At 47.3% G+C, this 23,647-nt stretch overlaps 1 protein-coding gene across 6 annotated transcripts in view; it reads right to left on the bottom strand.

The window, feature by feature from the left end:
* The window catches only part of DOP1B (DOP1 leucine zipper like protein B), a 133,160-nt gene that overhangs the window by 60,495 nt on the left and 49,018 nt on the right, over nt 1-23,647 (bottom strand). For all 6 annotated transcript variants that reach the window (XR_011465605.1, XM_070377606.1, XM_070377633.1 and 3 more), the window contains exons 9-15: nt 20,961-21,075; nt 15,758-15,878; nt 13,740-13,859; nt 11,292-11,394; nt 9,910-10,101; nt 6,360-7,017; nt 3,422-3,693 (exon numbers count right to left, since the gene is read on the bottom strand). Coding sequence is in view for 5 of the 6 variants with exons in the window: in XM_070377606.1 (XP_070233707.1) it covers nt 3,422-3,693; nt 6,360-7,017; nt 9,910-10,101; nt 11,292-11,394; nt 13,740-13,859; nt 15,758-15,878; nt 20,961-21,075 (1,581 nt within the window). In the remaining variant the exon portion in view is untranslated. The remainder of the gene's footprint in view (nt 1-3,421; nt 3,694-6,359; nt 7,018-9,909; nt 10,102-11,291; nt 11,395-13,739; nt 13,860-15,757; nt 15,879-20,960; nt 21,076-23,647) is intronic.

The raw sequence follows: 23,647 nt of genomic DNA on the forward strand, positions 1-23,647 counted from the left end.
AGACAGTATATTAAAAAGCAGAGACAAAGGTCAGTTTGCTAACAAAGGTCCATCTAGTCAAAGTTATGGTTTTTCTAGTAGTCATGTATGGATATGAGAGCTGGACTATAAAGAAAGCTGAGCGCTGAAGAATTGATGCTTTTGAACTGTGGGGTTGGAGAAGACTCTTGAGAGTCCCTTGGACAGCAAGGAGATTCAACCAGTCAATTCTAAAGGAGATCAGCCCTGGGTGTTCACTGGAATGACTGATGTTGAAGCTGAAACTCCAATACTTTGGCCAATACTCCAATACTGAGAGCCGACTCATTGGAAAAGACCCTGATGCTGGGAAAGATTGAAGGTGGGAGGAAAAGGGCACAAGAGAGGATGAAATGGTTGAACGGCATCACCAATCCAGTGGACACAAGTCTGAGCAAATTTTGGGAGATTATGAAGGACAGGGAAGCCTGGCATGCTGCAGTCCATGGGATCACAAAGAGTCGGACACAACTAAGCAACTGAACAACCAAACTCTACGAATATATGCTTGTTTTCCTTTCTTTTACCAAGTTCTTAAAATATCATAAGATTATACAGTCACATGTTGTTCAGTTTATAACATACCTAGATGTACTATGCATAATAACAACAGCACAAGGGAAAAGGAACAGAGCTGTTCAAGAGGTGAAAAAGGGTCAGTCAGTCATGTCTGACTCTCTGCGACCCCGTGGATTGTAGCCTGCCAGGAATGTTTCTGCAACTCACAGGAATTCAGAATGGAAATGAAGTCAATTCTGATAAGATGCATATGGTAAGCCTTAGAGTAGTAACCACTGAAAAAAAACAACTCCAAAAATACATTGAAAAAAATCATTAAGGGGATTAAAACATTACGCTGGAAAAGAGCACTTAATGAAAAAGAAAATAAAAAGGGGGAAACAGTGGGAAAAAAACGAAATCACATACAGAAAACAAGGAAAATGGCGTATTTCTATGAACATAGTAAAAACCACTGAATCGTGAACTTGAAATTGGTGAATTATATTTAAATAATGCTCTTAACAAAAAAAAGAAAAGAACTTCCCTGGTGGTCCAGTAGCTAAGCCTCCACATTCCCAATGCAGGGGGACCCCAGGTTTGATTCGTGGTTAGGGAAGTAGATCCTACATGCTGCAACTAAGACCTGGCAGAGCCAAATAAATTAAAAAAAAAAAAGGCAGGGGGACAGAACCAAGCTGGAGATGGCTTCAGCTACACGACTTGCTTGAGGAGGGTTCAACCCAATAGGTGAAAAGCCAGGCCACTTCAAAAGCTGTTCAGAGGACGGGCTATCAAGACCCCAAAGGAGAGTTTACTTCCAGCACTTTATATAAAGCATCGAGAATCTCTCTCCTCAGGGTCTCTGGGTATGCAGGGCATCTGGAGCCCCTCCTACCCTCAGGGGAAATGGGTTCCCCCTACAGGCCCTGGTGAGTGGTCCTATCCCTGTCTACACTGCACGACCACTCCGTCCTGGCCTGGGTCTCTGCTGTGGTTGACTGGACAGCAGAAGCCACCTGACCCAGGCGTGCTCCACTGACTGCCCATTTAAGAGCCTTGACAGGCGAGCTCAGAACTGTGAAAAAGAGACGCCAGTGTCATTAGCTCTGACAACCAAGCTTGAGGGTCCTGAGGCTGACTGAAGGTCGAGTGACAAGCAGGTTAGGTCCTGGCTGGCAGGGAGACATGGAGAGGAAGCAGCCTTGGGCTCTGACAGCTCCCCAGGTGAGACCTGTGAGAGCCAGCGGCATTCCACTCCCAACCCTGGCCCTCCACAGGCTCCATCTTTATAATAAACCTCAGTTTGTTGTTTTTTTTTTCATGAGCTAGCTGGAATAGTTTTCAGCTTCTTGCAGTTGACTGAGCCCTATAATACCTTATTTTCTTACTCTGTCCCCAAGAAAGATGGACAACACCTGCTCACCATCTTCAGCAACAATCTTTCTCACATTTGACAAATACTAAGCTTTTCTAAGAGGAAGAGATGGTTGGAGAGCATCACCGACTCAATGGACATGAATTAGAACAAGCTCTTAGCAGAGACATTGCTTTGTCAACAAAAGTCCGTCTAGTCAAGGCTACGGTTTTTCCAGTAGTCATGTATGGATACGAGAGCTAGACTATAAAGAAAGCTGAGCACTGAAGAACTGATGCTTTTGAACTGTGGTGTTGGAGAAGACTCTTGAGAGTCCCTTGGACTGCAAGGAGATCCAACCAGTCCATCCTAAAGGAGATCAGTCCTGAATGTTCATTGGAAGAACTGTGTTGAAGCTGAAACTCCAATACTTTGGCCACCTGATATGAAGAGCTGACTCATTTGAAAAGACCCTGATGCTGAGAAAGACTGAAGGCAGGAGGAGAAGGGGACGACAGAGGGTGAGATGGTGGGAGGGCACCACCAACTCAATGGACATCAACTCTGGGAGTGAACTCCAGGAGTCGGTGATGGACAGGGAGGCCTGGTGTGCTGCAGTCCATGGGGTTGCAGAGTCAGACATGACTGAGAAACTGAAGTCTTTCTTGAGGCTGCTGCTGCTGCTGCTAAGTCACTTCAGTCGTGTTCGACTCTGTGTGACCCCATAGACGGCAGCCCACCAGGCTCCCCCGTCCCTGGGATTCTCCAGGCAAGAACACTGGAGTGGGTTGCCATTTCCTTCTTCAATGCATGAAAGTGAAAAGTGAAAGTGAAGTCGCTCAGTCGTGTCCGACTCTTGGCGACCCCATGGACTGCAGCCTACCAGGCCCCTCCACCCATGGGATTTTCCAGGCAAAAGTGCTGGAGTGGGGTGCCATTGCCTTCTCCGTCCTTGAGGCTAAATAACCTCAAAGCCTCAAATCTCACAAAGTGGGACAAAGTTTCTCTTTCTGTGTATTTGGGTAAGTTAACAATTCTTACTTATGGAGTCCAGTCAGCCTAACGCTGAACACAAATATTACTGAACACTTGCTGTGGGGCCAGAAACTGCCAGGAGCTAGGGTTAGAGACAGACAAAGCAGGCCCAGGTCTCCAGCCACCCTCTCTGGCTGCTACCCAAGGCACGATACTCTTTGTCACCACCACCAAAACCCTAGGCCTTCCCAGGTGGCACAGTGGTAAAGAGTCCGCCTGTCAATGCTGGAGACGCAAGACACATAGTTTTGATCGCTGGGTTGGGAAGATCCCCTAGAGAAGGAAATGGCAACCCCCTCCAGTATTCTTGCCTAGAGAATTCCATGGACAGAGGAGCCGGGGTGGGTTACAGACCATGGGATTGGCAAAGAGTTGGACATGACTGAGCAAGTGACTGCATACACACACACACATCCACCCACCCCAACCCCAAAACCTCAGGGACAGCTTCAAAGAAAGAGTCTGGGAAGAAGGTCTCAGGGTCCCAGCTTTCCTCTTCCTGGTGGGAAATACCTGATAGAAGTCCGTTTTCTCTGCAATGACTTTCAGTATTCCTGGAGCGATGGGAGGAACCGTCACCATCTGCAGCTTGCCGAAAAATGGGTTGTGTCCGGAGCTTTTATAGCGTTTCATCTTGTCTTCAATGACGAGGGCAAGGGACTGGGAGTGGTTGATCACTTCGAGTAGGGTGGAGACGGCCACATTCTGGAGGTAGCAGTCAGTCACACAGCAGCAGATGGTCATCAGCGACTTCAGCCAAGGTGGAAAACTGGAATCGCCAGCTCCTGAAAGGAAGCCAACCAGAGGATGGAGACACACAAAAACCTCTCGAGACTGGCTCACCAGCCTGCGGACTCTAAGACCTTCAGGTCCGGGAGGCCACCTGCACAGCAGTGTGATCACCTTCTGGCGGTGACACGCTCCACTGTCCCCATTCAGGGCCGGGGGACCAATGAGACCAAAGTCACGTGCTAACAGACTGTTCAAGTTCTGCAAATGTCACTCTTGGGGTTTTGAGATGATTCAAAACATGTTTCTCTTGTTTAAAAAAATTTTGTAAATGGGACTTTCCCTGTGGTCCAGTGGTTAAGGATCTGCCTGCCAGGGCAGGGGACATGGGTTGAATCCCTGGTCTGGGAAGATCCCACACGCCTCGAGGCAACTAAACCTGTATGTACCCTACAATGACTGAAGGCTTCACGCCCTAGAGCCTGTGCTCTGCAACAAGAGACGCCACCGCAATGAGAAGCCTGCTCGCCGCAACTAGAGAGTAGCCCCTACTCGCCGCAACTAGAGAAAGCCCTCTCGCGGCAATGAAGGGCCCATGCACCACAACAAACACCCGGTACAGCCACACACACACCCACAAAGTAAACACAGTAAAATCTGAATTGAAATACTTGTAAAATTTACATATAGTAAAGGTTACATTTGTTGGTGCAGAGCTCAAAACGTGTTTTCAAAGTTCTCTTGGTGGTAGGGCACATGGCATTAGCTTTACAAGAGGCTAAAATTATACCAAAGATATCAATGCTAAATGCATTTCTTCCAAGTATACTGTCATCTGCAGCTTGGGAGTCAAAAGACACATTACATGGGACGTTTAACAAAGGTGATGATGAGAGGGGAAATCTTCGCCCTCAGCTCCTACCAACTTGATCACTCTTCTCTTATACCTTCCCCTTGATCCTTTTTTCTTTAAAGTGTTCACTGCCTGCAATAGATTTAATTGCATGTGCCTGAAATTCACATGTGAACGCCCCAAGCCCCCAGGGTAACAGTATTTGGGGCGGGGGGGTGCCTATGGGAGTGACTGGGTCTAGATGAGGTCCTGAGGGGTGGCCGACATGATGGGATTGGAGCCCTTATTAGAAGACACCAGAGAGACCCCCTACACACCCCACACACGTCCCGGGATGTGAACACATGGCGAGAAGGTGGCAGTCTGTAACGCAGGGAAGAGCTCTCACCAGACGCTGACTATGCTGGCACCCTGATCGCAAACTTCTGGACCCAGAACTGTGAGAAAATACATTTCTGTGGTTTAAGCGCCCCCGCCAGCCTATGGTATTTTGTTATGGCAGCCCGGGCTTAACATGCTGCCAGTAACAGTTTGAACTGCGCCCCCATAGAAATTCTTATGTTGAAGTTTATAAACCCGCAGGGCCTCAGAATGACCCTCTTGGGAAATTGGTCGCAGATGTATTAGTTAAAATGAGGGCCTGGTAGAGAAGAGTGGGTGGGCCTCTAATCCAATATAACGGGTGCCCTGAGTGCATGCATGATCAGTCTCTTCAGTCATGTCCAACTCTTTGCAACTCTATGGACTGCAGTCTGCCAGGCTCCTCTGTCAATGGGATTCTCCAGGCAAGAAGATTGGAGTGGCCAGCCATATGCTTCTCCAGGGGATCTTTCCGACCCAGGGATTGAACCCGCGTTTCTTATTGTCTCCTGTATTGGCAGGCGGGTTCTTTACCACTAGCACCACCTGGGAAGTCCAGTGGGTACCTTACCGAAGGGAAATTTCAACACAGACACGTACACGGGAAGGATGCCATGGAGAGATGAGGGCTAGGCTCCCACAAGCCTGGGAACCACCAGAGGCTGGAGGAGAGGCCGGAACACACCCTTCTGAAGCACCTTCAGAGGGAGTGCGGCCTTGCCAACACGCTGACCTCAGACTTCTGGCCTCCAGACCGTGTGACAACACATTTCTGTGGTTTAAGCCATTCAGTGGGTGGTACTTTGTTATGGGAGCCCTGGCACACTAACACATAAAGCTTTAGTAACAGGTCTCACGAAACAGTCTATGTACTGACTAGGATGAGGCTCCTTTTATGTCTCAGACTTTTTGACAGGCTGTGCTGGGCACCCGAAGGTTAAAAAATATAGACCCAGGGGTTTTCTTGGTGCTTCAGGGGTTAAGACTTTGTGCTTCCATTGCAGGGGGTGTGGGTTCAATACCTGGTCGGGGAACTAAGATCTCACATGCCGTGTAGTGAAGTGTTAGTTGCTCAGTCGTGTCCGACTCTGCGAACCCATGGACTGTGACCCGCCAGGCTCCTCTGTCCATGGGGATTCTCCAGGCAAGACTACTGGAGTGGATTGCCATTCCCTTCTCCAGAGGATCGTCCTGACCCAAGGATCAAACCTGGGTCTTCTGCATTGGAGGCAGATTCTTTACAGTCTGAGCTACATACAGGGAAGATCCCACATGCCAGGGGGTGCAGCCAAAAAAAAAAAGGAATTGTAAAGATACAGATGGAGCTCCGTTAGGTTCCCGTCTGGTGAAGACAAACCCAAACTGTACACAGGAATTACGAAACAAGGAAGGAAAATGGGGGTGGGCAGACAGCGCCCTCTCGGTGGCTGTGAAGTTTTAACTCGTCTATAACCCTCAGGGGCCCAAGGCTCCCGACCCCTCCCAGCACACTCCCTGGGTGCCCCTCACCTGGAGGCTGGAAGAGGACCTCACAGAGCTGCTCCATCTCCTCCTCGGACAGGTACACAGGGAAGGTGGCGCAGTCCAGCAGCAGGTGGCAGGCGGCCGCGAAGGCCTCCCGGACGCCCTCCTGGGAGCCCCCCAGGTCTAGGACCACCTGGTCCACGGCCCACCCCTCGTCCTTCTTGCGGCCGGGGCTGCGGGGTAGGGGTGAGGGCGGCTCCACACTCCTGGCCTTGAAGGGGGACCCTCGGGCCATAAAGAGGTCGGAGAGCATCTGCTTGAACTGGGGCACGCCGCCCAGGTGCCGGGCCTCCCACGAGCCCTTCCCACCTTCATCCCGCGGACCCGCAGGCTCCTCCACAGACTTGGTGTCTTCCCCGGACGCCGTCAGCTGCGCCCCGAAAACGTTCTTGTGGGCAAAGTTGGCGATCAGCTCCTGGATGCAAAGGAACGTCCTCTGCATGCTCCCGCCCTTCTTCCAGATGTCGTCTTTGTCCGGGGAAACCCGGGGCACCCGCAAGTGCTCCGAGAGCTCCGGCGAGGAGGCGCTCAGCCCGATGCCGCTGTCTTCCGATTTCAGCGGGGGAAACGGCGCATCTTCATCGCCGGCGGGCATGGCATCTGTGTCAGAAATCACTTCGGTGTTTTCACCTCTGACTGGACTCTGCAAAAAAAAAAAGGAATCTTGTATTGTGGATCTCGTAAGACCGAGGGGTTCAAACATCAAGTGAATCAGGCTACGAATGCATCCTCCCTATTTTTCGAGACCAGTTTTCTACGCCAAGAGGATCTCCATGTGTATCACGAGAGAGTCCTCTTCTTACCATTTATTTAGACCCTTCAGAATCCAAAAAGGTTATTTAAAAACAGTTTCTGCCAGCAGGGACCTACTGTATAGCACAGGGAACGCTGCTCAGTGTTGCGTGGCAGCCTAGACGGGAGGGAAGGGAGCTGGGGAGAAAGGACGCAACGTGTACGTACAGCTGAGTCACTCTGCTGTGTACCTGAAACTATCACAACAGCGTTCATCCGCTCTCCTCCAGCATGGGCTTCCCAGGGGGCGCTAGTAGTCAAGAATCTGTCTGCCAGTGCAGGAGACACGGGTTCGATCCCTGGGTGGGGAAGATCCCCCGGAGGAGAAAACGGCACCCACCTCCAGTATCGCTGCCTTGAGAATTCCATGGGCAGAGGAGCCTGCTGCTGCTAAGTCGCTTCAGTCGTGTCTGACTCTGTGCGACCCCACAGACGGCAGCCCACCAGGCTCCCCCGTCCCTGGGATTCTCCAGGCAAGAACACTGGAGTGGGTTGCCATTTCTTTCTCCAATGCATGAAAGTGAAAAGTGAAAGTAAAATCGCTCAGTCGTGTCCGACTCTGTGTGACCCCATGGACTGCAGCCTACCAGGCTCCTCCGTCCATGGGATTTTTCAGACAAGAGTACTGGAGTGGGGTGCCATTGCCTTCTCCGAGAGGAGCCTGGTGGGCCACAAACAGTCCATGGGGTTGCAAAGAGTCAGACACGACTGAGCAACTGAGCACAATACTCCAACGTGAGATAGCCAAATTTTAAGAAAGCAAAATGAAATGAAAAAAGAAAAAGTTCCTGACATTTAAGAATATGAATAAGGAAATTGGGTTGAGCATAAAATACAGGCATAAAGGAATGAAATAAGAGGAGACAGAAAGAACAGAGTATTAACCACATACATGACTCACATATGCACACACACGTGTACATACATTCTGTGGCTTTTTCAGAAGGATGACACTTCAATGAATCAACTTCTTATATACTATTATTCAGGGAATACTACATTAAACTGAAAACTTTTCAGCACCTGACCCACTCTCTGGGGAAGAATGAGACAGTATCATGCATATATTTGGAAACATTGTTATTTATATTTGTACACAACACATGCTTATACTTTATAGCTTACATCCTTTTGAGGATTTTTCCAACAGTTTTAACAGGTAGGGAGAAAAAAAAACTAGCTTTGAAAGTGAAGGAAGAACCGGTAACTAGTCTGCAAACTGAGCTTCAAGCCCCACGGGCAGCCCACCTGCCTCCCAGCACTAACCAACACGCACAGCTCTCCTTTCAGGAAAGGAATAAGGTGAAGTTACTCAGTCATGTCCAGCTCTTTGCGACCCCATGGACTGTAGCCTACCAGGCTCCTCCGTCCATGGAATCTTCCAGGCAAGAGTACTGGAGTGGGTTGCCATTTCCTTCTCCAGGGGATCTTCCTGACCCAGGGATGAAACCCGGGTCTCCTGCATTGCAGGCAGACGCTTTACCCTCTGAGCCACCAGGGAAGCCACCCTCCTTTCAGGAAGGGTTCCCGTTTTTAGCCTGTTCCTGTCTGCCACTGGACTGAATGGATCTCAAGGGCAGAACTTTCAAATCCCTAAACAAAGCATAAATTAAAAAATAATTCAAAGACCATGGGCCTCAAACTGCTCGTGGAACTGTATTGTTATGGTCTTTTTGGAGGACAATTTGGCAGCATCTCTTCACATTAAGAAATGGGCTTGATTCCCATTTCTAGGAACTGATTCCTCAGAGACACTGGCAGCCTTGAGAGCAGGTTGCATGAAGATGTTGACAGCGGCACTGTAGCAGTGAAAAACTAGAAATAACTGGAAAAAAAAACAAAAAAAAAACAACCTCAATAGGGGAGTAGTTGAAGAAACTGTAAAGCCATACCATAAACTCTCATGCAGAAATGAGAAACCAGCAAGATATCGCTGTAAACAGATACAGATGCTCTCCAAGGAGTGTTTGGATGAAAACCAAAGCAAATCAGAGAAATAATGTCTATTATGGGTTGAATTATGTTCCCTAAAAAAAAAATGCTGAAGCCTCCCCAACACCAGTATTTGTGACTGTGATCTTATTTGGAATTAGGGTCCTTGCAGATGATCAAGTGAAATGAGGTCATTAGGGTGGGTTCTAATCCAGTATGATGGGTGTCCTTATAAAAAGGTGAAATCTGGACACACACAGACATGCACACAGGGAAGATATGGGAAGGGGGAGGCTGAGACTGGGGCAGCGGGTCTACAAGTCAAGGAACGCCAGGAACACTAGAAGACGGGGCAATGCACGGAACAGACGCTTCCTCACAGCCTACAAGGAACCACCCTGCTGACACCTTAGCCTCGGACATCTGCCCTCCAGAGCTGGGAGACGGGAACCTTCTGCTGTTCTGTCACCTTACTGCAGCCCCAGGGACTACTATCTCACTTGTAGTGAGTAAAAAGTAAAAAAATAAGAAAGCGCAAAATTCCCCATATACAAACATACACATAGAAAGGTCGAGATGGTGAGCTGTGTGTAAATCATTAGCTTAGTAGGTGGGCTTCAGCAGAAAGACAGTAGGGCAGAGGGTGAAATGAACGGGGTTATTTCAACACGACAAGCTTTCACAAAGCGTATGAGGGTCTTAGAAGCCTGCTTTGGATATTACCGACATGTCTTCTAGTCTTTATTCCTATCCAGGGGGGCCCAAGAGCCCGTTAGCCTGGAAAACCATGTCGGCTCTTCCAAACACGTACCAAGCTCCCACTCGTGGGCTCCGTGTCCAGGTAGGAAGGCGGCATTTGGACCTTGCTGAGCACTTTGAAACAGGTCCTTAGGGCGTGCGTGAGTTCGGGTAAGCTCAGCATCTCCATCTCCTCGGCCAGAGGCTGTAGCAGGCAGCCAAGCACCTGTGGGAGGTACTGGGTTTGCACCTCCGAGTAAAGTTCCTGTGAAACACAGATGTGGGTTTAACTCATGTGTGATCAGCAGAAAGCAGTGCCTTGGAAAACGCAAGCATTTTCTGGGCCTAAGTTTGTTCCACATTTGTTTCCAAGTTGGAAAACAAAACAGTATTTCTTCTTGATCTAAATACATCCATGGACATTTTTTCTCTCCTTTCAGGTGCCTTCCCTCTTTCTAGCAGAAAATGACTGCCACATTCATTTCTCTATTAAGGGAATTTGTTTCCTTGGAGAAAATCAGCCAAGGATGTAACTTTTAAGAAATACGTTTACTTTCTGGGACTTCCCTGGGGGTCCAGTGGTTAAAATTCCATGCTTCCAAATGCAGGGGGTGAGGGTTTGATCTCTGGTCAGAGAACCAAGGTGCCGGGGCAGCGGGACCAAAATTTTCTTTTAAAAAATTTAAAAAAGAAATAACATTCCTTCTCTGGTGGTTCAGCTGGTAAAGAATCTGCCTGCAATGCGGGAGACCTGGGTTCCATCCCTGGGTTGGGAAGATCTCCTGGAGAAGGGAAAGGCTACCCACTCCAGCATTCTTGCCTGGAGAATCCCACGCACAGAGGAGCCTGGCAGGCTACAGTCCATGTGGTCGAAAAGAGTCAGACGTGACTGAGCGACTTTCATTCTATCTATCTATATATCATGATACTCATTCCTAAATAACTGCTGTCCAAGGATGCCACCCAGCTCCTTATCTGGTCTCCGTACCTTCGGCTCAGCCCACTTACCACTGGCTGAAGTGTTATAACTCCGTATATCACAAGGGCCTAAAAGATATGAGACCACATTCAGCTACATCTTCCACGCTGAAACAAACATTAAGTGGTGTCTATGCACAACCACTTTTTCAGTAAGATGCTGGCGGGGGTGATGGTTCAGTCACTAAGTCGTGTCTGACTCTTTGCGACCCCAGGGACTGTAGCCCACCAGGCTCCTCTGTCCATGGGGATTCTCCAGGCAAGAATACTGGAGTAGGTTGCCATTCCCTTCTCCAGGGGATCTTCCTGACCCAGGGATCGAAGCCAGATCTCCTGCATTGCAGGTAGATTCTTTACCGACTGAGCTACACAAGAGAAGTCTGTCGGTAAGATGAGGTTTAGAAAAAGACCAACACCACTAATAAGAATCCCAATGACAGCCAGCATAGAGCCACCTCTGGAGAGCAAAGGACCTACCAGGGGGATCACGTCCAGAAGGAACACGAGGAGGGTGCAGAGCTCTGAGACTGTCGGGGGAGGGCCGATGCTTCTCCCAACAGAGGGACTCCGCTTCACGGGTCTGCGTGAACCACAGGAAAGAAAAACCACTCTCTTGTAATACTATCAAGCAATTCCTATGATTTCCAATAAAGTAATTTATTCTATTTCAACCACAGTGAAAGACAGCTTCTGTAGTTTTAATAATTCAGCCTTGATGCTCAAAATGATCTAACACAGAGAAGCGTCAGTAAGTCTTGAATCTCCGAAACAGGTTGACTCTGACCTGAACTTTATCATAGCAACTGAGAGTGGTCCATGCCCCCATGGGATTCCATACCTGGCTGATCTCAAAGTGTCAACAGCAATAATTCCAGGTCCCCAGCCCCAAACCAAAAGCGTGTTCCCAGGGAAGGAGCCTGGCTCCAGAAGGCAGGACAGCTGTTCGACTTGCTGTGGGAGCAACCGGAGATAGCTCCCCCTCCTGCTCCCACCCCGCATCATCCCCATGAGCTTAGAATCCCTCAGCTCCCAGAGAGAACTGCTACTCCACTGGGGAATTCTACTGGTAGCTGCTTATCTTATTCTCAAACTCAACACTTCCTTTTCAATAAGTAGGCAACTGGATACCTAAGTTAAAAAGTCAATATACTGGTTCTCAAAACAGTAATTTTGGATTCATCCTGCTATCACAGTACAGTTCGACCTGAGTTAGCTTTCTTCACTGTAAATGATCGCTTAGGTATCTCAGCGTTTATCTGGGTAAGAAATGGAAGAGCTGCATTCACTTCATCGAGGAGATTCTGCTCCTAGGTGCCTATTCTAAAGAGACCCCCCACGTCTGCATACATAGAGACAGGATCGGTGCGGTCACCAGGGTACTACCTGCAGTGATGAAAAGACTGAAACTGGTTTATTCAGACGCTGGCTGACTGCACCCAAGGTGAACGGACTAGGGGTGTATGTTACCATACAGATAAATCTCCAGAAGTCTCTGACCTGCACCTCCCAACCAAACACACATGGGTGAAAAGTTATATGCAATTTGATACCATTGATGTAAAACTTGAAGAGGCAAAACAGACTGTATCATTTCTGGATAGTTGTTTTTATACTGGATACTTTTTTTGTATTTGTTATAAAAGTATAGACATCACTGGGACAGACATGCACTTCAGGACAGTGATTAAAGCTGGGATGAAAGAAGGGAAGCTGCTGGGAAGGTAAGGGGTTAGCTCTGTCTGGGTGGTAACGTTTTATTCCTTAAAAAAAAAAAAAAGATGTGAAAACCGAAGGTCAAATACTGTCCACAATTTTAGCAATGGGTTCAGGTGTCTGACATTATTTCCCATCTTTTCCTGTGTCTGAAATGTTTCACAGTTAATTCTCTTTTTTAAAGAAAGCGTTCCCGTAACTCTGAAATGGAACTGAGCGGACCAAAACACACTCCGGTCTCAGTATAACATGGCCTTGCTGTCACCCGTGGATCCAATTACAAGTAATTTATTCATCGTAGATTGAAGCGCCCGCTGGGTCTGGCACCAGAGGCGGCAGAGGACATGGCAGGAACAGCTGGGACGTCAGGCAGGCAGGCCTGGTTCCAGTCTCAGCTGCTGCTGATCTGCTGTGCTATATCACACAGGATCCGTCACATCTCTGCTCTCTGGCTCTCTTACATGATGGATGTGCCTGCTTTTCCTGGGGGTATGTGGAGGGGACAGCCTGAGACAAACTTTAGTAAGTTACGCTTTGATTACAGCTACAGGTACCAAAGGCGGTGTGACAACGCAGAATGTTCCAAAGGAGGTGACGGGAATTAAGTTTTATACCATGAATCACAGGACAGAACTGGATCTTAGAGATTACACCTGTCCTCATTTACAGGGAAAATCTGGGAAAGGGCCCCGCGGGGAAGCTTGCAGTCCCAAGCTGGCCACTGCCCCACAGTTTGGAGTCGGTGCAATCCACCAGATTGAAAGTGACGGGAAAGCTGATTACAGCAGCTCAGAACACAACTGTTTTCATCTGAACCCATTATACACTGATTCCAGTAAGAATTTAAGATGACTGATGATTTGAAAAACTCTCTCTCTCCAGTCCCTGGGCCACAAAACCAAGCTTGTTGAATAGATCAGGCCTCTAAGGGCACAGTGGAAAGAAACCTGATTAAATTGACACCAACCAGAAAATGCATGGGTTTGTTACTAAAGTTTGACTTTAATTAGGAAGCATCAGCATCGTGTGAACCCTCTCAATGGCAGCGTTCTTAATTCTATTATGAGTTTAAGTGAATCCAATCATATACTCAGCAGAGATCATCCCAGTGTCAGCCATTGAGTATAACCTGACCACAATGAGCAGCTATGAGAAACCATGACAGCCTCAATTCCTTCCCACATGTTTATAAAGCCTGAACTGGAGGCTTACCTGAAACAGTCCTCAAAACACCTTGTCATGTAATCCCAGAGGAAGTCTGAGCTCAGGGACGTGATCAGCAAATTCACTGTCTTAACAATCTCAGAGGCATTTCTGTTTTCTTTTATTGCACTGTAAAGGAAGAGGAATACTCACATATGTATCTATGAAAAATCCTGTATTACAGGAATACCACGTCTGAAAAACACAAATTCATTGTATCATTCATTCACCTGGGGTGCAGTGTGTGAATAAACCCGTTTCAATCTTTTATGACTTATTTCCGGAGAGGCTGACAAACCTCGTCATAGATAAAATATTACTGTTCTTATATAGGGAAGAGCAAGCACGTGCCATCCTAAATAGTACGTATATTGATACATTCCCTCAGAAGTAAGCTTAAGAGCTACTGAAAAAAGAATGTGATATGGAAAACCAGCTTAAGTCCAACTGTTGGTAATTACATACTCTACTGGTAAAATAACATAGTACAGCCATTTAGGAGAAAAATTTGGCTAACATTTAAATGCACATCTATAACTCAGGGAATTTATTCTAGGGACTTATGCTATAGAAATCCTTGTACAAGCACACAAAGATGTACACATAAGGGAATTATGAGAACGTCATTATAAAATATTGAAAGAGTAGAGACCACCCAAAAGTTATTAAGAGATTGATCGATTAGTCAGGATTTCTTAAGTGACAGCTCCTTACTAAGGACTCTAAGGCAACCATTATCCTCCACAGGAGAAGACTGTAGAGCCAGTCATAACTTGCATTAAAAAAAAATAAACAGGCAACTGAACAGCTACTGTAACTTCAGCTTAAAAACAAAAGATAGGCACCTATATACTTATGCATTGAAAGTCTGGAATGTTTTATGTTTTTCTCAGAAGGGCAGTGGGATTATGGATGGTATCTTTTTTTTCTCGATACTTTCAGATATTGGTACGTTCTACAATGAACATGTATTACTTTCATATTCAGGAAAACAGTAAACCACTCTCATTCTGTGAGGAAAAAAACAAACACGGAAGACTCTTGGTATACTTACAGTTAATAACCAGGAAAATCCAACAGATTTCAATTTCCAGTACTTGTGTGTGTGTGTGCATTCAGTCGTGTCTGACTCTTCGCGACCCCATGGACTGTAGCCCGCCAGGCTCCTCTATTCCTGGGATTGTCCAGGCAAGAATACTGGAGCGGGTCATCACGCCCTCCTCCAGGGGACCTTCCCCACTCAGGGACTGAACCTGCGTCTCCTGCATTGGCAGCAGGTTCTTTACCACTGAGCCACCTGGGAATCCTAAATTTTCAGTAGACCAATGCCAAGTCAGGGGAAAAGGAATTACATTAAGAATAAAGGAAAAAGGAAGAGGTAGGAGACAGGGGTTCAATTCCTGGGTCAGGAAGATCCCCTGGAGAAGGGCTCGACCACCAACTCCAGTATTTTTGCCTGAAGAACCCCAGGGACAGAGGAGCCTGGTGGGCTGCAGTCCATAGGGGTGCATAGAGTCAGACACGGCTGAAGCGACTTAGCACGCACCCTTCCTTGAAAAGAACAAAAACAGGACAAGACACAGGGCTGACGGGTAACTACACACTGTGCACGTTACTGCCTTGTCTGCCGTCTCCCAAACCCCACTCGCTGTACCTTCGGGTCCTCCAGCAGGAGCCCCGGGGCCCCCCCTGCCCTCTGACTTGTCTCCTGAAGACTCACACCCACCGGCCCCACTTCCTGACCCCACGTCCTGCCTGCCCTCCTCCCGGTAACTCACACTTGTACACTAGACCCAGCTGCCTTTGTTGTGCAACTTTTCACACTCTGCCAAAAACACAGTCTGTACGTCCCAGGCTGGGGCAGAGACAAGATCAAACTCCTCGTAACCTTCTCAGCATTCAACAGGGAAAAGTTGATTCAGGTTGACTGATTTAAGAGCAGAAGTTATCTTAAGGAGTGGCTTGGCCTGCTACATCTCCAGCCTCGAGCATATCAGGAAGAGTGAATTTGAAAGCCACGCCCCTACCTTATCACCGAACTTCCGCTCTGAGTGTAGCTAAGTTTAAGATCAGAGCCAAGAGCATCTCTGCAATAAGAATAAAACGCCCGGATGACTTCAAGAAACAAATTCTCAACAACTTGAGGCCCTGCAATTATAAAGAAAATGGCCAAATGAATGAATGAGTAAATAAGAAATAAAATATCAATATTTTTTAAAAATCCATTTTTAAACCAACAAATGACAAGTGTGTAACACATATCATGAGTAACTCCATATACATAGATAATTTGTATAGTCTTAAATGTACAGAAACTTAACTTTGGTTGTGAAAATCACAACTTTAGTTGGGGGAATAACATCCATGAAGACAGTCACCATTTCTGTTGTTGTTCAGTCGCTCAGTCGTGTCCGACTCTTTGTGACCCCATGGACTACAGCACACCAGGCTATCCTGTCCTTCACTATCTTCTGGAGTTTACTTAAACTCATGTCCACTGAGTCACTGATGCCAAACAACCATCTCATCTTCTATTGTCCCCTTCTCCTCCTGCCCTCAATCTTTCCCAGCTTCAGGGTCTTTTCCAACGAGTCACCACTTCGCGTCAGGAGGCCAAAGTATTGGAGCTTCAGCATCAGATTTTCCAATGAATATTCAGGGTTGATTTCCCTTAGGATTGACTGGTTTGATCTTCCTGTCCAAGGGAACATTTTTGTAGGGCTTACTATGCGCTGGCCACTATTCTGAGCATTCTGTAACTATTAACTTATTTAATCCTTACAACAGCCAAAGAACCAGGTATGTAATGAGGTATGCTGTCCTGATTATGGATGAGGCGACTGAGGCTGAGTAACTAGCCCAGGTGGATTCTCCCAGGTGGAGGCAGGGGATGAATATTAAGAGCACAGAAACTGCCCAGCCAGAGACAGTCCCTCTACATAAACCCCAACACAGTAGGGCAATTTCCCATTGTGAATACTTTTAATGATGAGCTAGAATGACACAAGAGAAATAATCACCAACCCAGAAAAGCTTAAGATGGCACAAGAGAACTGGACCCTGCCAGATAGGCAGGTGGGAAGCAACTGGACATTTCTGCTCCTCGAGCACCAACCAGTAGGCCTCATGGAAGGTCATGGCTTCCCACCCTTGTAATCAGAGGAATGGACACAGCACGAGGCAGAGAAAACACAAGCTCTGTCAACAAAGAATAAGCAAATAATCTGATCTCTTACGCTTCCGAAGGCAAAGGCCCCCTTTTCACAATAAGCCCCAGGTTGTATTTTATCTACAGCATAAAACTGTGTGTGTGTGTGCTCAGTCTTGGTGGGTCTTTGTGACCCCCTGGACCGCAGCATGCCAGGTTCCTCTGATCATGGAATTTTACAGGCACGAATACTGGAGTGGGTTGCCATTTCCTACTCCAGAAGATCTTCCCAACCCAAATGGTTTTTACTAGTGAAGGAAAGTGGTTGACATTCAAGGAGAAATGAGGAATTGGCTAAAGCCTGGTAGCCAAAGCACAGATAAGACTGACCGTCTTGTGCCTTCCAGTCTACAGTATCAATCCTCTCCTTTGCCCTTCACAAAGAGGGGCCTTTGTGAAGAGGGGCTTGTGAACAACAAGAGGGGCTCTGTGCCTTTCAATGGGAAACTAAATTATCAGAGAGACAAATTTGACTTCTGTGATGAGGCAGAAACCCATCATTCATCCCATTCCAGAAAATACAACCTGGAGCCCAAGTTAGTTCAACACTCACTTGACCCAGGTCAAGGCCTTGACATAAAACACCCATCCCCAAGGCGGAGCCTGGAGACACACAAGCCTTGTGCTTTGAATTTGATCAGGAGCAACCAGAGATGCACCTGTCATGCACCCAAGTTCATCTGTGTCACAGGAGTTAGCATCTTGGGGATGGGCCATCCAAGGGTCATCAAGTAAGGAGCAACGTTCTGACAAACAGAGCTCAGGTTCTGCAGTCAGACAGACTCCAGAGTTTCAGTCCAGCTGAAACTCCAGCTCCTCGGTGGGCCCTGGAAAATGACTCAGACTTGTTCCGCCCTATTCTCCATCTGCAGAATGTGTGTAGTCAGAAAAGCTACTCAGGGTTTTTGAAGGTATGACATATGCGTGGATGTATATTAATGATGTGTGTGTTAGTCGCTCAGTCATATCCAACTCTTTGAGTTGGTCTGTAGCCTGCCAGGCTCCTCTGTCCATGGAATTCTTCAGGCAAGAACACTGGAGTGGGTAGCCATTCCCTTCTCCAGGGGATCTTCCAGACTGAGGGGTCAAACCTGGGTCTTCCACACTGCAGGCAGATTCTTTACTGTCTGAGCCACCAGGGATGTATGGATGCAAGAGCTGGACCATAAAGAAGGCTGATCGCTGAAGAATTGATGCTTTTGAACTGTGGTGTTGGAAAATACTCTTGAGAGTCCCTTGGACTGCAAGGAGATCCAACCAGTCCATCCTAAAGGAGATCAACCCTGGATATTCATTGGAAGGACTGATGTTGAAGCTCTAATACTTCAGCCACCTGATGCAAAGAGCCAACTCACTAGAAAAGACCCTGGTGCAGGGAAAGACTGAAGGCAGGGGGAGAAGGGGTCGACAGAGGATGAGATGGTTGGATGGCATCACTGACTCGATGGACATGAGTTTGAGCAAGCTCCGGGAGATAGTGAAGGACAGGGAAGCCTGGTGTGCTGCAGTTCATGGGGTCACAAAGAGACACGACTGAGTGACTGAACAACAACAAATATTAATGATGCACAAAATGATTGCCCCTCAAATGTCACTGTTATTATTAACAACAAGTAGGACACATTAGGACCGCAGTCTCCCTTCTAACGTGACCAGAAGCCTACGTTTCCCTTTATCTGCCTAGAGGTTAGTGCCTCCCCGGCTGCATAGATGCCTCACGCCTGTCTCTGAAAGCATCAAGGAAAGGTCCCTGTCCTGATGCCTGATGGAGAGGAACTTCGCTAACACTCTCCACTCCTGTTCTCTGCAAATAGTGCCTGAACAGCAGGCCGCCCTGAGCAGAAGGCTCAGAGGACGCCATCGAGACTGAATCCGGGGCAGAAGAAGGGCTTTCCTGGCCGGTGACGCTGTTCAAGGCGTGAGGTGCTGATTTCTCAGGGTGAATGGACACTGGAGCAGTTTATCTTTTTTAAAGCAAGGGAGAGAGAAGGCCACTTTCCTCTTTGACTCCCAGAGGACCACAGTGCGTAAAGGGGGAGCCTTCCCGACCCAGAGTCTAGTTTAACCTGAGGCCTGAGACAGCTGGGATCCAGGCGGGGGTTTACAACCAGCCTCCTATTTACATTTCTTGAGGAAAGGAGGCAGGTGGGCTGGAGGCTGGATATTTACCATCAGCCTCCTGTTTGCATTTCAAAAAAGGAATAACAGAAATAGGGTAAAGAGCCAGGCTTCCTTCCTGTTTTAATATACAGCTGTGGGCAGGGACAGGGGGGCTGAACTCCTTTTGCATAAAGGATCACGAGTTCATGTATTTCCCCTCCTTGGGGCAAGGGAGACACTGCACAGGCACAGGAAGCCTCCTTGGGGGGTCAAGAGAGGAGGGGCACCATCCCATAATAGGTAATTCTAAGCCTCCCTCCCATTGGCCTTTGGGCTGGAATCCATCTTGGGAAAAAGTTGCACACGCATGTTGGGGAGGGTCTTCAGGCTCGTCGGGTGTGGGAAAAGAAATCAGGTAACTGGCCAAAGGCAAAGACCTGGAGGAACTGCCCTACACAGATGATTTAACCGTCTCTCTGCTGCTCTCCTCACTAGATGGGACACCTACACCCTTTCTCTGCCTTACCAATGGACCGGCTGTGTGCATGCTCAGTCGTGCCCGACTCTTTATGACCCTCTGGACTGTGGCCCACCAAGCTCCTCTGTCCATGGGATTTCCAGGCAAGAATACCAGAGTGGATTGCCATTTCCTTCTCCAGGGGATCTTCCGGACCCAGGGATCGAACCTCGGTCTCCTGCATCTCCTGCACTGCAGGTGGATTCTTTACCACTGAGCCATCGGGGAGGCCCTATTTCTGCCTTTCTTCCATCTTAACAAACTATTTCTCTGTGTGCTCTCCTACTTGTTGTTCTGAGTCTCTAATAATAAACTTTGAACCTGTTTTTATAACTTTTGCCTCTTAGACAAATGTATTTTTCAATGGGGTAAAGGGCCAGTGGAATTTTGCTTCTTGCCTCTAGCCCTTGCTGGACTAGTGGCCAGGATTCCTGGCTTTCATCCAGGATACCCAGGTTCAATTCCTGGGCAGGGGTCTAAGATCTCACTTCAAGTTACCACTCACTGCTGTCTCTCCGAAATCAGACCCTCCTTCATGTGACAGAGGAAAAGACTGAGGCCTACATGGCAGAGGGAGCTTGTCTGGACTCCCAAGGCAAAAAGACGGAGGAGGGTCCCCTGTTTTCTTGAGAATACAACCAAAGCCATTTAACTGAAGACACGTTCTCATAAAGTCAGTACTGTACGTGCCCTGCAGACATGTGTGCCAATGAGCATAACAGCTCAAAGGTATTTTCCTAAAATAAAAATTCAAGTAATTGTGCAAAAAATTTAAGAAGAAACTGCCTGCAAAGGTGAGAGACCTGTGTTCGATCCCTGGGTTGGGAAGATCTCCTGGAGAAGGATATGGCAACCCACTCCAGTATTCTCGCCTGCAGAATCCCATGGACAGAGGAGCCTGGTGGGCTACAGTCCTACTGAACGTGGGATCACAGAGAGTCAGACACGACCAAAGCGACTTAGCAGCAGCAGCAATTAGTGAAAACTGAAGCACAGAGCATGACTGAAGTCCCTCAAGATTCTGAAATTCCAAAGAGTAAACTGTATTCTAAACGATGCGGTGGCTTCCCTTGTAGCTCAGTCGGCAAAGAATCCACCTGCAATGCAGAAGACTTGCTGGCAATGCAGGAGACCTGCCTTCAACGCAGGAGACCTGGGTTTGGTTCGTGGGTCAGGAAGATCCCCTGGAGAAGGCAATGGCAACCCACTCCATTGTCCTTGCCTGGAAAATCCCATGGATGGAGGAGCCTGGCGGGCTGCAGTCCACGGGGTCCCCAGAGTCGGACCCGAGTTGGCAACTAAACCACTAGCAAACAATGGGGTGACTGCACCTCACCGATATTTAACTCCCTCTCAGCAGGGCATCCACCTTCGGCGCGTGTCGGTAGAGCACATCTAGTGTTACCTATTTCCGGCTTGTCGAGCAGACTGACGAGGATGCGGAAAGGCTTTAGGTGCCCGTGGTGGCGCTCCTCTACGTCGGTGTCAGGGAACTTCTGGTGCAGGATCTCAGCCAGACCCTGTTGTTTTTTTTTAAAAAAAAAGCCACACATTAGGGTATTATATACAGTATAGTGTTGATGGCTTATGGTGAACGGTGTTGGATTCAGAATTTCCAAAGGACAGGGTTTTGCTTTGGGACCAGAGACTTGGCTTCAGTCACTTAGAGCTTTGTGCGCCAAAGTTTTATTACAGTGAAAAGTGGACAGAGAAACAGTTCTGACATCAGAAGGGGGTGGAGTTCAGTTGGGGCTTTATATATACTTTTGCAGTTGCTTACTAACAGTAGAAGGAAATGGAGAAGGAAATGGCAACCCACTCCAGTATTCTTGCCTGGAAAATCCCATGGATGGAGGAGCCTGGTAGGCTACAGTCCATGGGGTCGCAGAGAGTTGGACGTGACTGAGCGACTTCACTTTACTAACAGTAGAAAGGTCTTACCAGACCCACTCCCACAACATATCTCTTAAGATAACAGGATGAGTCAGAAGGTTCTTAAGGAGGAGAAACATGTACTTGAGCAGGATACATTGTTGCTATATAATTATTAGTATAGAGTTTAAGCAAAGGAGAAAAGGAAAGATATTCCCATTTGAATGCAGAGTTCCAAAGGATAGCAAGGAGAGATAAGAAAGCCTTCCTCAGTGATCAATGCAAAGAAACAGAGGAAAACAACAGAATGGGAAAGACTAGAGATCTCTTCAAGAAAATTAGAGATACCAAGGGAACAAACATTTCATGCAAAGATGGGCTTGATAAAGGACAGAAATGATACGGACCTAACAGAAGCAGAAGATATTAAGAAGAGGTGGCAAGCATACACAGAAGAACTGTACAAAAAAGATCTTCACGACCCAGATAATCATGATGCTGTGATCACTCACCTAAAGCCAGACATCCTGGAATGTGAAGTCAAGTGGGCCTTAGAAAGCATCACTACGAACAAAGCTAGTGGAGGTGATGGAATTCCACTTGAGCTATTTCAAATCCTGAAAGATGATGCTGTGAAAGTGCTGCACTCAACATGCCAGCAAATCTGGAAAACTCAGCAGTGGCCACAGGACTGGAAAAGGTCAGTTTTCATTCCAATCCCAAAGAAAGGCAATGCCAAAGAATGCTCAAACTACCGCACAATTGTACTCATCTCACATGCTAGGAAAGTAATGCTCAAAATTCTCCAAGCCAGGCTTTAGCAATACGTGAATCATGAACTTCCAGATGTTCAAACTGCTTTTAGAAAAGGCAGAGGAACCAGAGATCAAATTGCCAACATCTGCTGGATCATCAAAAAAGCAAGAGAGTTCCAGAAAAACATCTATTTCTGCTTTATTGACTATGCCAAAGGCTTTGACTGTGTGGATCACAATAAACTGTGGAAAATTCTGAAAGAGATGGGAATACCAGACCACCTGGCCTGCCTCTTGAGAAACCTATACGCAGGTCAGGAAGCAACAGTTAGAACTGGACATGGAACAACAGACTGGTTCCAAATAGGAAAAGGAGTATGTCAAGGCTGCATATTGTCACCCTGCTTATTTAACTTCTATGCAGAGTACATCATGAGAAACTCTGGGCTGGAAGAAGCACAAGCTGGAATCAAGATTGCCAGGAGAAATATCAATAACCTCAGATATGCAGATAACACCACCTTTATGGTAGAAAATGAAGAGGAACTAAGCCTCTTGATGAAAGTGAAAGAGGAGAGTGAAAAAGTGGGCTTAAAGCTCAACATTCAGAAAACGAAGATCATGGCATCTGGTCCCATCACTTCATGGGAAATAGATGGGGAAACAGTGGAAACAGTGTCAGACTTTATTTTTCTGGGCTCCAAAATCACTGCAGATGGTGACTGCAGCCATGAAATTAAAAGACGCTTACTCCTTGGAAGGAAAGTTGTGACCAACCTACATAGCATATTCAAAAGCAGAGACATTACTTTGCCAACAAAGGTCCGTCTAGTCAAAGCTATGGTTTTTCCAGTGGTCATGTATGGATGTGAGAGTTGGACTGTGAAGAAAGCTGAGCACCAAAGAATTGATATTTTTGAACTGTGGTGTTGGAGAAGACTCTTGAGATTCCCTTGGACTGCAAGGAGATCCAACCAGTCCATCCTAAAGGAGATCAGTCCTGGGTGTTCACTGGAAGGACTGATGCTGAAGCTGAAACTCCAATACTCTGGCCACCTCATGTGAAGAGCTGACTCACGGAAAAAGACTCTGATGCTGGGAGGGATTGGGGGGCAGGAGGAGAAGGGGACGACAGAGGATGAGATGGCTGGATGGCATCACTGACTCGATGGACATGAGTTTGGGTAAACTCCAGGAGTTGGTGATGGACAGGGAGGCCTGGCTTGCTGCAATTCATGGGGTTGCAATGAGTTGGACAGGACTGAGCGACTGAATTGAACTGATAGAGTTTAAGGAAAAACAGACCCTTGAGCAAGATGAGTTGTTTTGTTGTGTAATCATTAGCTCTGGGTTTAAAGAAAGTTAGTCTTAGAAAAGATAGGTTGTTGTCATAACAACTCAGAGTTTAAGGGAAAAAAAAATGTCTTATGTGACTTAAGATGAAGGAATATAGAAAAAAAAAGGT

The sequence above is a fragment of the Bos mutus genome, chromosome 1 (genome assembly GCF_027580195.1).
Source record: "Bos mutus isolate GX-2022 chromosome 1, NWIPB_WYAK_1.1, whole genome shotgun sequence".
Taxonomy (NCBI): domain Eukaryota; kingdom Metazoa; phylum Chordata; class Mammalia; order Artiodactyla; family Bovidae; genus Bos; species Bos mutus.